General features: G+C 49.2%; 5 protein-coding genes across 5 annotated transcripts; 2 read left to right on the top strand and 3 right to left on the bottom strand.

Moving 5' to 3' along the window:
• The first annotated feature begins 40 nt into the window (after nucleotides 1-40).
• F4807DRAFT_7571 (guanine deaminase) lies at nucleotides 41-2,108 on the top strand. The gene has a single exon (XM_048003451.1). It carries the CDS (start codon nucleotides 131-133, stop codon nucleotides 1,484-1,486), a length of 1,356 nt encoding a protein of 451 aa, XP_047859266.1. The 5' UTR covers nucleotides 41-130; the 3' UTR covers nucleotides 1,487-2,108.
• Nucleotides 2,109-2,194: 86 nt separating this feature from the next.
• F4807DRAFT_455195 (GMC oxidoreductase) lies at nucleotides 2,195-4,244 on the top strand (the record flags this gene model as incomplete). The annotated part of the gene is made up of 4 exons (XM_048000672.1): nucleotides 2,195-2,255; nucleotides 2,319-2,567; nucleotides 2,663-2,751; nucleotides 2,823-4,244. The coding sequence occupies 4 exons, from the start codon at nucleotides 2,195-2,197 to the stop codon at nucleotides 4,242-4,244; spliced, it is 1,821 nt and encodes a 606-aa protein (XP_047859265.1).
• A 71-nt stretch (nucleotides 4,245-4,315) lies between these two features.
• Nucleotides 4,316-8,340, bottom strand: F4807DRAFT_7560 (uncharacterized protein). The gene is made up of 5 exons (XM_048003450.1): nucleotides 7,670-8,340; nucleotides 7,222-7,578; nucleotides 6,992-7,160; nucleotides 6,795-6,818; nucleotides 4,316-6,749 (listed from the first exon to the last, which is right to left on the bottom strand). Exons 1-5 carry the CDS (start codon nucleotides 8,090-8,092, stop codon nucleotides 4,387-4,389), a joined length of 3,336 nt encoding a protein of 1,111 aa, XP_047859264.1. The 5' UTR covers nucleotides 8,093-8,340; the 3' UTR covers nucleotides 4,316-4,386.
• A 1-nt stretch (nucleotide 8,341) lies between these two features.
• On the bottom strand, nucleotides 8,342-10,189 carry F4807DRAFT_7527 (uncharacterized protein). Its single transcript, XM_048003444.1, has 3 exons — nucleotides 9,805-10,189; nucleotides 9,500-9,748; nucleotides 8,342-9,446 (listed from the first exon to the last, which is right to left on the bottom strand). Exons 1-3 carry the CDS (start codon nucleotides 10,097-10,099, stop codon nucleotides 8,464-8,466), a joined length of 1,527 nt encoding a protein of 508 aa, XP_047859263.1. The 5' UTR covers nucleotides 10,100-10,189; the 3' UTR covers nucleotides 8,342-8,463.
• Nucleotides 10,190-11,720: 1,531 nt separating this feature from the next.
• On the bottom strand, nucleotides 11,721-13,006 carry F4807DRAFT_7467 (glycoside hydrolase family 43 protein). Its single transcript, XM_048003432.1, has one exon. The coding sequence runs from the start codon at nucleotides 12,830-12,832 to the stop codon at nucleotides 11,861-11,863; it is 972 nt and encodes a 323-aa protein (XP_047859262.1). The 5' UTR covers nucleotides 12,833-13,006; the 3' UTR covers nucleotides 11,721-11,860.
• Between the last annotated feature and the right edge of the window lie 2,149 nt (nucleotides 13,007-15,155).

Genomic DNA, 15,155 nt, shown 5'->3' with positions numbered 1-15,155 from the left:
ATTCAATCTTGGCTTCAGGGCTCTCTATTTACTACGAAACTTTATCTTCTAGTCTCAAATAACATTTTGTTAGTCCATACACCGTCAATTTTAGATTTATTCAAAGAATTTAATAGACAAAGCACATCAAATGAGCTATCAGCTCTTCCACGGCACAGTGATTCACTCACGAGGGCCGACGGAGCTCGTCATACTCGAGAGCGCCTTGCTTATCGTCGACGCTAACGGTAAGATCGCCAACCTAACTGAGAATATCTCTAGAGATAAGGTGCCCGCGTTACTATCGTCATTGGAAATCCCCTCCATTTCCTCGGAGAGCGTGCGATACCTACCCCGCAGCCAATTCCTAATCCCAGGTTTCGTCGACACGCACAACCATGCGCCACAATGGGCACAGCGCGGTCTCGGTCAGAGCATGCACATTCTGGATTGGCTTGAGAAAGTCACATTTCCGAATGAGGCACGCTTCCGTGACCCGGAGTACGCACGCCGGGTCTATTCTAGCTGCGTGGACGGCTTCCTGAAGCAGGGCATCACGACGGCGTCGTATTATGGCTCGTTACACGCGGAGGCCACCAACATCCTCGCGGATATCTGCCTGGAAAAGGGCCAGCGCGCGCTCGTCGGGAAGTGCAACATGAACCGGAACGCCCCGGACTACTACCGCGACGTGAGCGTGGAGGCTTCCCTCAAGGACACCGAAGAGTGCATCAAACACATCCGAGACATCGATCCGGAGAGTAAGCTGCTGAAACACGTGCTGACGCCCCGCTTCGCCATCTCTTGCGATCCGGACTTGTTGGACGGCCTGGGCAAGATCGCGGCCGCGAACCCGGGCTTGCCGATCCAGACGCACTTTAACGAGGCGGAGCAAGAGATGAATTTTACGCGGGAGTTGTTCCCGCAGTTTAAGGGGAGCGAGGCGGACTTGTACGAGCACTACGGGTTGCTGAACGCGCGCTCGATACTCGCTCACTGCTGCCATATGACCGAGTACGAGATGAGCCGCCTCAAGGAGCTTGACTGCGGCGTCGCGCATTGTCCTATTTCTAATATGACGGTCGGTGGCGGTTTCATGGCGGCGCCGGTAAGGGACTTCTTACGGCGCGGCATCAAAGTCGGTCTCGGGACCGATAGCGGCGGGGGATTCTCAAGCAGCATTCTAGATGCTATGAGACAAGCACTTGTGGCATCGAACGCGCGGGAAGTGATGAGTCAGGGAAAGGACAAGGGGTTAGACATCGGAGAGCTTTTCTACTTGGCCACGCTTGGAGGGGCTAAAGTATGCGGCTTGGATACGAAGGTTGGCAATTTCGAGCTCGGCAAGGAGTTTGATGCCCTGGTTATCGATGCGAATGCCTCTGGGGTCATGACTATGTTGGAAGATGAAGATTCCCTGAGAACTATTTTTGATAAGTTCATCATGACAGGTGACGACCGGAATATCAAGGAAGTTTACGTACGTGGGTGTCAAGTCTGGCATTAGGATTGTCGATTCTTGTAAGTACAATCTTCAACGATTACATAAATGATACATCAAGCTCAAATTCACCCTGTGCGTTCGCTTCACACGTTCAAGTGATAGCTCCCCGCTCAGCCCCAACGCAGGCTGCGCGTTGGTCTGTTAGTGCACGTTCAATGCAAATGAACTCATTTCCACCCCTTACTTGCTACTTTACCCCATTTTAATAGTTGTTATAATACTTTTTTTTTCATTTATTTTTCTTATTTTTTTGTTATACACTTCCGTGATATCAAAGTACACGACAATCTTCGGCCCCGGAGTGGAGAATGGCATCGCTATCCGACCACCAGTCGGTAGTTCTACCTGTTAATATCTAAGAAGAATGCATAACCGTGTTGGTTTCGACCCTGTGTTTGCCGCCAACAGGACCAAGGATCACGTGTACTACATGCCTGCATCAGCACTACTAATAAATGACGAAACACCCAACACCTTCAGATCGTATTTTTTCTGAAAACTTGCGAGGCTTCTGTATGAGCTGCAATTTGTTTTAGATAACGTATATGCGAATTCATTGTATGCGATACTGAAACCCGCCGGTGCGTTTCGCGAAGTCGATTCAGGGAGGCAACCTTCAATACCAATTATTCCAGTCCTTCTTCTCCTGTACGACCCTCCGTGCTTTAGTCTGCGTCATTCACACGCCCTAGATACCTTTACAAACTCAAGATGGGCCTTTACACTGAGCTGCCAAACCACGTCGAGGAAGTGGACGTGATCATTGCGGGAGGTACGCTTACCTGCCTTCTCCTATTCATGCTACTTTCGCTTCCTGTCATTAACTGAGGTAAAGGGGGAACGGCAGGCTGTGTTCTCGCGGGACGCCTTGCTGAGGCTGGCGTCTCAGTCCTAGTCGTTGAAGGTGGACCTAACAATCACGATGAGCCGACCATCGTTCAGCCACTCATGTTCATCACACATTACCTCCCCATCAACAGGTTCACCACCTTCCATCAGTCTAACCGGGAGAAGCAGTTGGGTAGTCGGCAGCTTATCGAGCCCGTTGGAGGCACCCTTGGAGGCGGTTCGTCTGTAAACATGAGTAAGGCTGCTTCCCAAAGGCTTCATTATGGAACATGCATATATACCTAGTCTGGATCATGGTACGGATCAGTGGCTGATAGTTGTATTCTGCAGTGGTTTACAGCCGTGTCCAGAGGGCTGATTTCGACGCATGGAACACCGCCGGTTGGTCCACAAACGAGATGCTACCGTACTTGAACAAGGTATTTGAGCAGCTGCTGACCTTCCCATCTGCTCTCCTCAAATCCCCCGTGTTGATGCAAGATGGTCACAGATCGAAACCTATCATGGACCAGGAGATCAGGATCTTCATGGACATCAAGGTCCCCTGCACATCACCAGCGGCACCTACAACGCCCCGAGATGTGAGGAGGACTTCCTCGCAGCAGCTAAAAGGTCGGGCTTCCCCGAGCGGCATGACCTCAATGACCTCGACGGCATGAACGGCGCCCAGCGTGCCATGCGCTACATAAGCCATGATGGCAAGCGCCAGGATACGGCTCATGGTTACGTGCACCCGCTACTACAGGACGGCAAACACCCAAACCTCCACGTCCTGGTTGAATCGCAGGTTCGCCGCGTCTTGTTCGACGACAACAAGAAAGCAAGCGGTATCGAGTACAAACCCAAAGCCGAGAACTTGCCAATCCGCACCGTCAAAGCCAGAAAGCTCGTTGTCGTATCTTGCGGCGTTCTGGGCACGCCCCCCGTCCTGGAGAGATCGGGAATAGGAAACCCGCAGATCCTGAAGAAAGCAGGAATCCAAACCTTGGTCGCCGACGTCCCCGGCGTAGGCGAGAACTTCAACGACCACAACATCAAGCTCTACGGATACAAGTCGAGTCTTAATCCCGACGAGACCATCGACGGCGTGCAAGCAGGCAGGGTGAGTACCGACGAACTCATGCGCACCAAAGCCAAAATACTCGGCTGGAACGCCGAAGACGTGCACTGCAAGGTGCGCCCAAGCCCTTCGGAGATCGCGTCCCTGAGCCCAGCGTTCCAGGAAGCCTGGGCGCGGGACTTCGCGGACGCGCCGAGCAAGCCGGTCGCCATGATGGCGAGCGTGGCCGGCTTCCCGGGCGACCCGTCGAAGCTAGCCCCCATCCAGTACTTCGGGGTGTCGGCCTTCACGGTGAACACGTACTCGCGGGGCCACGTCCACGCGACGGGCCCGGAGCCGGGCGACCGCCTCGACTTCGCCACGGGCATGCTGACGGACCCGCGGGGCCTCGACCTCGAGATGCAGAAGTGGCTGTACAAGAAGCAGCGCGAGGTCGTGCGGCGCATGGACGTGTTCCGGGGCGAGCTGCCGCTCAGCCACCCGCCTTTCTCTCCCGCGTCGCGCGCGGCGCTCGCCGGGGCAGATAGGCCCGAGGGGCTCGAGGGGCCGCTGCCGCTGGGGAAACAGGAGGTTGCGTATGACGCGGAGGATGAAGCGGTGTTGGAGAAGTGGCTGCGGGAGAATGTGGACTTGAGCTGGCATCCGCTCGGCTCGTGCAAGATGGCGCCTAGGGACGAGATGGGGGTCGTAGATCCGCTGTTGAATGTGTATGGGGTGGAGGGGCTCAAGGTGGTGGACTTGAGCATTGTGCCGGGCAGCGTGTCTGCGAATACGATGAATACTGCTTGTGCTATTGGGGAGAAGGCGGCTGATATTATTCTGGGAGAGTTGGGTGTGTTAGAGGAGAAGTAACTTTTGTCATGGACCCATCTTGATATTATGTACGAAAGCCACCTAGCTAGGGGCTCTTCAATCACAAACTCTCCAGAGCTACGTAAAGAGCATTGCAGTGTATTGCAGGCCAACCCCCGATCCTCCCGTCCCGGACGACTGACTAGCCAAGAGCTGCCAGCTCTCCCAAATCTCTTTTTGTTTTAGCTTGATTCAGAAGTTCTAAGATTTCATCCAAATCCTTCTGGAAATCCCAATGTTTAGCCAACGCGTTCTTTAGGACATCCTCTGCTGTCAATCGCTTACCCTCTTCGAATATGTGTGCTGTTGGATCGGCTCCAAACCTTAGGAAAAGCTTTGTTATAGTATCCCATCGTTCACTCGTTTTTGAATGACGAATGTTTCTATCCTGTGCGAGATGACATGTCCAAGCAGTCCAACCATCTTGCAACTTCCATGTAGGGTCACTCACTCGACAGTTAGGCTCAGCCCCTTCTTCGAACAACAATTCAAATATTTCAGGCTTTGACGTATTGTGGATATCAGGATATACATGCCGCAATGAGACTGTAGGATGGCGAGAAATCTGTAATAGAAAAAAATCCAATTGGTCCTTTCGAAGTCTTTGGCCATTAACTTTTGCTCGAATGTATGGAGTTAAACCGATGAGGAACGCGAGCTGCAAAAAGCTCTGAACTCTCGGGAAAAACCCCGACCCCTGCGAGGGACTCCCATTCGCTAAATAAACGTCAAACCAAGTGAAACCAAGGTAAGATAGGTCCTCCAAAGAAGCAACCAGTTGGCCACCGACGATATCTAGCTCATCAAGGAGTTTGATATAGGGGCGGTAAGCATCACTTTCCATATTCATCCTTTCCAAACATGAGGCATTTAAGAATATATCTTGGAAAAGCACGGGAGCGGTAGAAGACATTTCAATTGTCTCGAATGGATTCGTGGTGATGTTTTGAATTTGTGGATTGATTTGGACTTTGTCAGGAGTCACGACGACTTCTGCGCAGCGTTTTAAGCGCCGAATATATCCGCTCATGATAGCCAAATGTATGTCAAATTCGGTAGAAAACCCAACGGCGTTCTGGAAGATTTTGTTGTTCAAATAGGCCCGTGAGATAAACTCCTTGGCTGTTTGGTGCATGAACTGCACTTCCTCCGTTCCCTCGAGCAAACCACCGCATCGACTTTTCAAACGCCTTTCTCGCGCTTTCCATTTATGTTTCATTTCATCCCATGTCTTAGGTTGGTATTTGTCGGTTTTGGCCCTTAGCTCTTGCTCTCCATCTTCTAAATGCCATTCCTCTGCCAAGAATAGAGTTATGATATCGAGAGGTGCGTGGGCAAAACTCAAATCTCTCGAGCCTAATTCTAATAGTGCATTTAGCTCCAATAGATATTCACGCCTCTCACTTTTCGAGACTAATTGGAATAGTCTCCTTGACTCTGATAGATATTCACGCCTGACATTTTTCATCATGCGCATATAAAGTCCATCATCACCACCGAGTCTTTTTGGAAGGGCGTTCAGAACCTTCCATAGATCGTTCTCTGAATTGCCCTCGGTATATCCGTCAATGAGCATACCAACGACGATTCGCACCCAGAGAAACACGCCACATGACCTTCCGGCAATCTTAGACACAAATTCCATCAGGCCATCGAGATCTGGCGCCGCCTTGGTTAGATTGCCCCGACAGTATTGGACGATAGATTCGCTTGTATGTTCATGGACCCTTATCCGAGGGAAATCTCGAAACTCATGTTCAAAAACATTCAATTCCCTGCTGGATAGACATACTTTTATATTACCGCTAGCCCCGAGGCCGTGGATAAAGTGAGCGATCTCCTTATGTCCGTTCGTTATCCAAGGGCTTAGTCCCCAAGCCTCGTCCTCATTCTCACCATCATAGATAAGATCCAACTCTTCTTCGGTGTATTCGTTGGTTCTTCCTACCATGCGGTATTCGTCTAGGCCGTCTAAGAAAAGGCAAATTTTGGTATTTTGGAGATGCTTTAGCATCGAAAAGAATGCCTCGCTAAGATTGCCCCAATCAATGACCCATGAAGATATGTCGACACGGCCTTTCCCTTCGAAAAAGATAGGGAAACTCTTTGGGATAAGTTTTCTGTGAATTTGTAGGATGTGAAATAGAATGCTCCTAAGCATTCCTTCCCTCGATTTCTGGTTGTCGTTGCCGCGATCATAGAAGAAATGCCCTATCAATATCAACTCCTTGGCCTCAGTCCACAGAGAATCTTTGAGAGCGGCTTCGGTTCTTTTGTCTTCATGCATATATTTCATCAGGGTAGACTTTCCGCACCCGGCCTTGCCGCTAACCCAGAAAAATGGGTTGTCGTTTTGGAGCCAAGACAAGAATTGACCTGATTCCGCAGTCGTTTCATTATCCTGTGATTCACTTTCAAAAATCCAAGAACAGGTATTTGCATAAGCATCATCTATGCCTTGTCGCCTGTTTCCGATCATAAAGGATTTCAAGGTACGTAGTATTTCTAGTGATTGTTAGATCAAGTACCAATTGTTGCAGACAGACGCACCGTTACTTAGCGACTCGACCATTTCTTCCTCGTTTAAGAGATTAATTAGCTTCCGTGCGATTAAAGATTATTCACGGAGAATGCTCTGTGGCTGTACAGAGTCCTGGTCCTAATCCATTGTAATACCAAGTATCTAGAATTCTTTTCATTTAAAACTCATCATGAAGAAAACCGAGAAAAGTGGTGGCGCAACATACCCGGATCAGCGCCAGATGTATTAGCGTCACGAATCTCTTCCATATAGCCAAGTACTTTCCTATAATTCTCGTCCTTAGTTGAGAACTTAACCATGTCCATATGATTTGCATGAACTGAATCAAGAATAACTCCGAAGCTGCATTGCCAAGCAGAGTCTCCTGGGACGATCTAGGCGGTTTCGTATTAGCGACTAATAAGGTATTGGGGTTGAATATAGGCAACTGCATACTATGCCGGCTCCTGTCGGGAGCTCTTCCCGAATGCAAACGATGCTCATCTCGTTTGAGATCGTTGTAAAATCATTGCGTTGCTTCTCGAGGACGTGCGAGTAAGGTTTTAGGGTCCGAAGGAGTTGTTTGTTTGGTTGCCGGAAAGACATATATGCGATATTAGCTACAATTTCGCCATAGCTTTCCTTTGAACTTCCTTGATGCGGTGTCCCCATGAAAATCACCCCGATAGTCTTAGCATATATTGCACCTCGTGTAGGATGTCTATTGTGGTTTCGGTAGTTGTCGGAGGTTATCAAAGCCTCCTTGACAACGAGGCCACCGAAGCTATGACAGACAAATATGATAGGCCTGGTCTTTTGAACTTCGTCAGCATCTTATCCTGCGAATTTGTGCTAATCTCAAAGAATAATCAAGGGTTTGGGGGATTTTAGGTAAGAGACGAACTATTCCTCGCCTAAGCCTAGCTAAGTCATTCAACAGCGTATTGGCATGACCAAAGAGACTCTCCCTGCTGGCATACGAGAAGGCGTTGGCGATATTTGCATCATAACCCCATGTGATTATCCTAGCCTTCTTTAGATCATCTTTGAGAAAATCCCGGGGCCAAAAAATGTCCCCCTTAGACCAAGTCTTGAATCGGGACCCACGGAGTCCATGGACGAAAACGAGATCAATCCCATTGCTGTGATCTTCGCAGTCATCAAGGAATGCTAGCGCTCCAAGGCCATCATTAAGGGACGCTCTATCAGGTTCTTCTTCAGCCTTCGGAGATTCATCGTCGGTCCTATTATCCGCTATTTGCTTCCTCTTTTCTTTCTCTCGCTTGAACTTGCCCTTTTCGACGAAGCGCCTGAGAATGCTCGGCATAACGACTCGATTTATACTGCGTCGTAATTTCGTATCGAAATGTTTATCTTATATGCACGCCGAGGCTTTGAAATTCTGGAAGAAAAGGTGCTGCCGCGAACCCTATTCCCATTGGCAGCAAAACTTACCAATTGTGGTTCGTAGGTTTTATCAAAACATATCGAGCATGAAGAGAAATTAGGAGCGGGGTTATCCCTATTCTTAGCCATGGAACTCACCGAATGCTCGCAGCTAGCCTGCCGCATTATGTATCTATGAGTCGTCATGGAAATTGTCACTGGACGAACTCCGCCCACTAAGCTCAATGGTAATATTAATTAATCATGGCTTTCAAATACAAAAGTATACTATACATGCTATGTACATGCGAATCATCGCCGAGCAGGCGGGGGCGGAAAATTGAAATTAATCTGCTTGGTCTCGACGGGGCTCCCCGAATTACTAGTCCTCCTATTTTTCGCCACGACCCCAGCTGCCACCCTTTCCCAAGCTCCAATACCTGCCGGCTTGCTAGAACTGCGAGGCGGTAAGTCCCACGTCGGAGCCCTCTGCTCCCACGCGCGGCTTAGCAGGGGACTGGAAGTGGACCCGGATGTAGGACTGCTAAACATGCCGTCGGGAGTGTCGCCCACTTGTGGAGAGGAAATTCCGTACTCGGCCGGGTTGTATTGCCTCAGGGGTAGAAGCTGCGCTGTGCTGTTGGTGCTAGTGGTGCTGGTCGGCTCATCAGTAGGCGAGAAGAACGCAGCCTTCGGCGAAGTAGAGTAGTGCACGTTTCCTGGTATAGTTGGTATTGCGGTGGCGATGTTGTGTAATGGTAAGGCTTTGGTGCCCGGTCGAGAATAAGAATTGAGACTTAAATCGCCAGTCTGAGATCGCCAGGCGGGTTGCCTTGGCGACTTCGGGGAAATGGGGTGGGAACCAAGGGCGGAGAATGGACCTGCGTAAGGTTTCTCCTCTTCGATAGTATCGTTGGATGGGTTTGGAAAGAATGCTGGCGATCTAGGTGTCAGGTGCGTTTGACATCGGAATGAGAGTGATGAGTCAGGACGATGGCGGCTCTTCTTTTGTCCTACCACTGAGGCTCTGACACCTCCGAGTAGAAGACGGCGGTTTTTCCGCTTACGGAAATGTACAAATAGAAAGCCAGATATTGCTAAGACGATGACAACGGCGCCGACAGCAATTCCAGCTATTTGAGTTGTAGTTAGGGCAGGCCCTCTGTTGCCAGTAGATTTCTCAACGGCTGGATCAACAGCACTGATTCTAGTCTCGGAGAATACAGTGTCATTCAATCCTATAAGTGTTCCTATCGAAGGTTGCTGTTTGCAACCTGCATCCAAAGCGATGAGAACTAAGACTGTCGTTAGCAATTAAGATACAAAGGGAAAGATGGGGGCGTTTTACAGTTTGCCAAATAGTTCTGGCCGTCCAAGGCGCCTACACAGGACATGCACTCGGACACCACATCATCAGTCATGCCAGAACCATCCGCACTACAGTAAGAATAGTCAGGCGTATTTGGGTTGAGCTTGTCATCCGTGAAGGCCTCATCTAATCCACCACAGGCAGTGGACGTTGAGCAGGGAGTCGACGGCACATTCGTGGCATTGGGGAATCCTAATATGCAATAATCAAACGTATATCTGAGGTTATCTTTTTAATGTTAGAATTGATATCTACTTAGGTAGGTAAGGACCAGATGTACTTACATAAAAACCAAAGCTGGTCGCTCTCACTCCCTTGAGCAAAGGTGCTATCTTGAAGGCAACTCATACAGCTTTGGTATTTCTGGCCCGCAGATGAGCTAGAATATTCGGAATCGTAACATGTGATGTCGGAATTATTCGTCGTGGACGAATTTGGATCAGACAGATCTAGGCTGGTAGAGTCTACGCACAACGAAGCGCAAGGAGAATTTGGTGTAACTTGTAAACTAGCGGTATGTTGTGTAAAGAGCGCAAGAATCAGAATGGACGAAAGGGAAGACATCTCGCCTGGAGACATATGGACAATTCTCCTAAACTAAAAGAGTGGCGGTAAGAATAAATTATTAGGGTCTGGACGTATTACAAGATGTTCATGAAATTACCGCCAGCCAGCTGGTTAGAGTTCTGAATACGCTCTAAAGAGAGCCTGGAGATATTCAAATACTCCGAAATATAAAATAGTGCAATGGTTTAACGGCTAGAGAGCCATATTGCGAGACCCGGAACAGACCAAATAATATATTAGATCCGATCGGTCTTGATGGACCATTGAGGTGGTGATGGCGATGCATCGCGCGCTATCAATCGCATGCCACTGGCGATTTAGTTGCGGTCGGCGCCTAGAAGCAAGACGTGAAATACCACCTAACCACACGCTGAAGGGTGGTATTGAAGCAATACTTACCCATCTTACCCCTGGTAGTATTGAAAAACCCCGACCAAGTCCACATATATTTTGTGAAGAATGATCAGAAACAGGAGAGCACATGAATAACAAAAGCTGAGTATCTCAAAAAGGTTACCCCGGAAAGATAGGAGCCAATGAGGTTAATTCCTGGCCTAGATATTGTTCCTAAGCGCCGTGATTTGTTCGGTAATCTCACCTAGCACCTCCAGTGGGTCGGTGGTGAGGTCGCTGGCGGCAAGAATCATGACTACCTGGTCATCATTTAGAGACCAAAAAAACAAGACTCATTAACCATGATCCTGTTTGGGAAAGAAAGAGCCTCGCAATATCTCAAAAAGGTAAGGCAACCCATGTGATAGGACTACCTAATAGATGAATAATGCGCGACATCGGATGGTAGCAGATTCGGCGAGCCTGAGGAAAACCGGATTCGGGATTCCTTCGAGAAGCCCTCAGGCGACTCCTAATCTGGTATTTTATGATATTCTCATCGTTCTTGGTTTGCTTGACAATACGCACATTTGCGCTTCGTCATCTCAGTTTGGACATATGACCAGTAGTGTAGAAAGAAACCCTTAGAAGGGGTTGCAGCAAAGTGCCCGACTGTCGCAGGCGCGCTCCAAGAAAAGTGCCAAGGAGCCTTCGGGAGATGGTTAAATTGACTGAAGAACAGCAGCCTTACCGGAGCGGAAGATGTCGTCACATTTCTACGCGTAGTAAATGTGACTGTGATAGAACGCCTGCAGCTTGCAGTTGAAAATGCCAGGTAGAAAAGGTTCCAAGGTTAAATCGGCGCTTATTTTCAAGAGACTTAACTACGAAATACATAGGTACCTCTTCAATGGCTGAGAGTTTCAGCGCCACAGCGATTACTCCGTATCAGGGCTAGCTTGATGATATAAAGTCGGGGTCAGCCACAATCTCCAATATCTGGTAGAACGGAACGAGACGGAGTAGATTCATTCACTCTAAACTTCTCACTCAATATCTTCATCAATTTTCCGAAGGAGTGCGTCCTCTCAGCAGATCATTAGCCGGCCACATGTGTAGCCAAAAGAACGTATTATTAACAATATCTCTATGCTTCTAAGAATAACCATCTGTGATATGGTATCGTTGGCTTTCATTCCCAAATCTAAAGATCTAAAGGGCATTAAAAAATGAAGTATCGAAGCCTATTCCCCCCAATTGGTAACACCTCTAGGGCGACAAGTGTCGACTAAGCCATCTCCTAACTCCTCGCTCCCCAATTTTCTAAGCGTACGCTGTTCACACTCGCCCATGGATATCTCGGAATTCGTTGAGCCACCCAGGTCCAATACAAACTTTCATCATCCTCTGCAAATCCGCATAATGGCGTCCGACGGTGCTCTATACCACCACTTTCACCTGTCGGCCCTTGATTATGGTGGGCGACGTGTGCAAACACCGTCCTGCTGGGCAATTCGCATGGTAAGCTATACCGACCTGGTTCCTGACATTTACGGCAGTGGCGCCGCCGGGTGCTTGCAAGTTGTACTCTCCCGTCCTGATCATCGGGTCGTCGGCTCGCTCGTACGGGCCTGTCAGGCTGGATGCCGTCGCGTAGTTGACGTTGTAGGTTGGCTCCAAGTAGCACCCGCTGCTGAAAAACAGGATGTACATCCCTTCAGCAGTGAGCACCACACTCGGTGCCTCTACCAACGGGCCGTCTTCGTCGGTACGGTCAAAGATCTGAATTGCGTCGCCAATCTTTGTTACGCCATCTTGTTCGACCTCTTGAAGCATAATCGGCGTAGGCACGATCGGCTCCACGGTATTGCCGCAGCTACCGCCGTGTCCAACACTGTTCCCGTCGATCTTGTATAGGACGTATCTTCTGCCGTCAGCATCTTGAAACCCGGAGGGGTCAATGGAACCGCCGACGCTGAGATCGCAGGCGAAAGGCTCGTCGTCGGGAACGTATGGGCCGTATACCGTGTTCGATACAGCCGTTCCGATGCAATGGTGGGAAGGGTCCTGAGCTACCTCGCCGCTGTAGTACATAACATAGGATCCGTCCGCCAACCGGCGCACATCAGGCGCCCAAGTATTGCGTCCGGTGGTCCAGGCGGCAGGCCTGAGAAGCGCGTCGGTGTCGTTTAGGAGATTCCAGTCTCCATAGAGACAGTCCCCTATGGCGACTTGTACATGTTTGCCGTTACCTGCCGTCCCGAAAGCGTACCATGTGCCGTCCGCCTCTTCAATCACCGACGGATCGGCGAATTGTTGGTTGAATACCGGAGCCTCGTTCCTTCGAATCACCGACGCGGATATAAGAGAGAATGACAGCGCGGTGGCTGCAAGCGTATAGAGAAACATCATTTCCCAACAGCTTGCATGTCGAGCAAGGCAATTGGAACGGGGTGGGTGCCAAAGACCTAACTTAAAACCAACGAGAGATGATGCGAGAACTGGGCTGACTTGAATCTGACAGCCGATCTATGGATCAGATAAATGGACCGCCCTTGGCTAGTGAATTCGGAATGCATGGGCCGGCGCTCATCCGTATTATATAAAAATACGACGGTAAAGGCCCATGATATTAGACCGAGTGTATCGACGCAAGTCTCCCTTTCTTGTTCCCCCCTACTAGACGCACACGCAGTCTTGCGGTAAAGAATATGGCTTGAATTCGTGCGGCTGACAGCAGTGTAACTGGCGGGGTCAAATCAGAAACTCACACGCTCCTTGACGCCACTTGGTAGGACAGAACATAGAAAGAAAAGGGATAAGAGAAACGAATTATCCAATATCCGCCTGTCGTGGAGCCTTAGGTCGACTACTTGACTCAAAAAACAAAAAACTTGGATGTCCAGCAGGCCGGGGTTTATGCATTGCCATACATTATTACCAACATCTGATACTCGAGCAGTATCGGTTTTGGACATGGCTCGACACGAAAACAGCGGGCCGTTGGCCTCTAGAATGCCCGCAAGTAGAAGTATGACAGCTCTGAGTATCAAGTCGATGTGATAGGTATGGCCTTGCTCATCCCTTTATTTCCCTGTAATTTTGGTACAATACGTAAGGCTTCACTAAATTGAATTGCATGGCTCGTGCAATGCTAGCTACAGATTGTCCAATTATGTTCGCCCTTCTAGATGCTAACGAGCGTCAAGTTAACCTCTGTGCCACCGCACAAGCTTGTAGGCGTGGTGATAATTCAGGCCAATCAACACCCGGGCGCAAAAGACTTAAAGTGCTTATCCGTCCAAGTCTCGTCTGATTTCTTACATGGTAAAGGAGACTCGAATCTACGAGGTGAAGTCGTCGTAGTCGTCTAATTTTACTTATGCACAACTGCCGAACGCTATGCCAAATCTGGCCGTGACCATGGCATAGCACCCGATTTTAGCGGCAACCCCCCTGAAAAGAAGCTGGTCGCCAGGCATGGTGACATTGGCAGAGTCAATGGTTGATGATCTTCACTAAACTTTGTTTTGATCTTCCCATGCGCCCAATGTATGGGAATTTTGGACCAATGCCTGTGCGGATCCAATGCGGCAATGCGGCATTGCGGCTGATTTCAGTGAACCCATACCCTGGACGACCCTCCTTGCAGAAACTGATCGTTCTGCGGCCCTTTTAAGGCCTTTAAGCATATTTGGAAGCATCTTTCAAGCTGGGAATATCCAGTCCAGGTGCGACTCTCGCCGTCTTGTCAGACCATGAAATTTATCGTTTATCTACTTAGGTGAGTAAACATATAGGCGACTGAGGTCATTAACCTAATTCAGTCCCTGGCGTTCGGATTTTAACGGGTTACTCGCGTTAGGGCGAACGGACCGAGGAAATGTTCCAGTGTAATATTCTACGCCCTGCCTCCTGCCTCCTGCCCCATAGCCAACAAGTCCTACGTAGATACACTCCATGGAATATGTCCACCTAACTGAATCAGGCGACAGCAAGGGCTAAAAAGCGGTAAGATATAGGCGAACAAGCTTGCCTATATAACCACCTGCAATATCGACGCAGATATGTATTTACGGCCATCTCTTATACAGTTCATACAACTCAACAATAGGGGCTTAATCGTGCCTACGATAATTATTCGAATCTGGAACCACAAAACCATGAATCTAATATCTCTGTGTTCCCCGAGATTGATTCATTTATACCTCCGGAGTGCGAGACATTCTCGCCTCGCGCACGGCATTGGATATTATGACCTCAGCACTGCGATTTTCGCAAGGCGGGCGGAAGCACGAGGGAGCGTCCTACGGAGAGGACCTTCCCCACACGAGTGAGGCGCATTCGTGTATTACTACCTAGGGCAATACCCGACCGGGGAAGTGACCACAGTCTCGGACAATTTTGGTCCAGAACACAAGTAAGGTCGAGGAAAGTTGAAGGGTAGGGGAAAACAAGGTTTGAACGACTAAGACCTGAGCGACCTACTTACACGGGAAGGTGTATGTACGCTCGTCTAGGACTCGTGTGTAACTAACTGACGCCATAGTCTACACTGTAATTCAGCTACTACGAGCTGAACAGCGTACCTAATGTTGGGAAACTTGCCAACACGACGTATAGGGCAGGAGCTAAGAGTTTCTTTACTTTATTGAGTGGCGAACTAGGTATTATTAAGAGGCGCTCGATATGCCTGCTTATTGACCAGATAACGAAATCACCAGCGTACAGCCTG

The sequence above is a fragment of the Annulohypoxylon truncatum genome (assembly GCF_022578515.1).
Source record: "Annulohypoxylon truncatum strain CBS 140777 unplaced genomic scaffold F4807scaffold_1, whole genome shotgun sequence".
Classification (NCBI taxonomy): domain Eukaryota; kingdom Fungi; phylum Ascomycota; class Sordariomycetes; order Xylariales; family Hypoxylaceae; genus Annulohypoxylon; species Annulohypoxylon truncatum.
Note: the sequence above shows the minus strand (reverse complement) of the source record. Positions and strands in the feature narration are given on the sequence as shown.

Coding starts and splice junctions, on each gene's coding strand:
- F4807DRAFT_7571 (XM_048003451.1), top strand. CDS start 131: ATGAGCTATCAGCTCTTCCACGGCACAGTGATTCACTCACGAGGGCCG.
- F4807DRAFT_7560 (XM_048003450.1), bottom strand. CDS start 8,092: ATGCCGAGCATTCTCAGGCGCTTCGTCGAAAAGGGCAAGTTCAAGCGA. Junction 7,161..7,221: donor TCCCGACAGGAGCCGGCATA/GTATGCAGTTGC, acceptor GAAACCGCCTAG/ATCGTCCCAGGAGACTCTGC. Junction 6,819..6,991: donor TACATCTGGCGCTGATCCGG/GTATGTTGCGCC, acceptor TAAACGAGGAAG/AAATGGTCGAGTCGCTAAGT.
- F4807DRAFT_7527 (XM_048003444.1), bottom strand. CDS start 10,099: ATGTCTCCAGGCGAGATGTCTTCCCTTTCGTCCATTCTGATTCTTGCG. Junction 9,749..9,804: donor CGACCAGCTTTGGTTTTTAT/GTAAGTACATCT, acceptor AACATTAAAAAG/ATAACCTCAGATATACGTTT. Junction 9,447..9,499: donor CCAGAACTATTTGGCAAACT/GTAAAACGCCCC, acceptor CGACAGTCTTAG/TTCTCATCGCTTTGGATGCA.
- F4807DRAFT_7467 (XM_048003432.1), bottom strand. CDS start 12,832: ATGATGTTTCTCTATACGCTTGCAGCCACCGCGCTGTCATTCTCTCTT.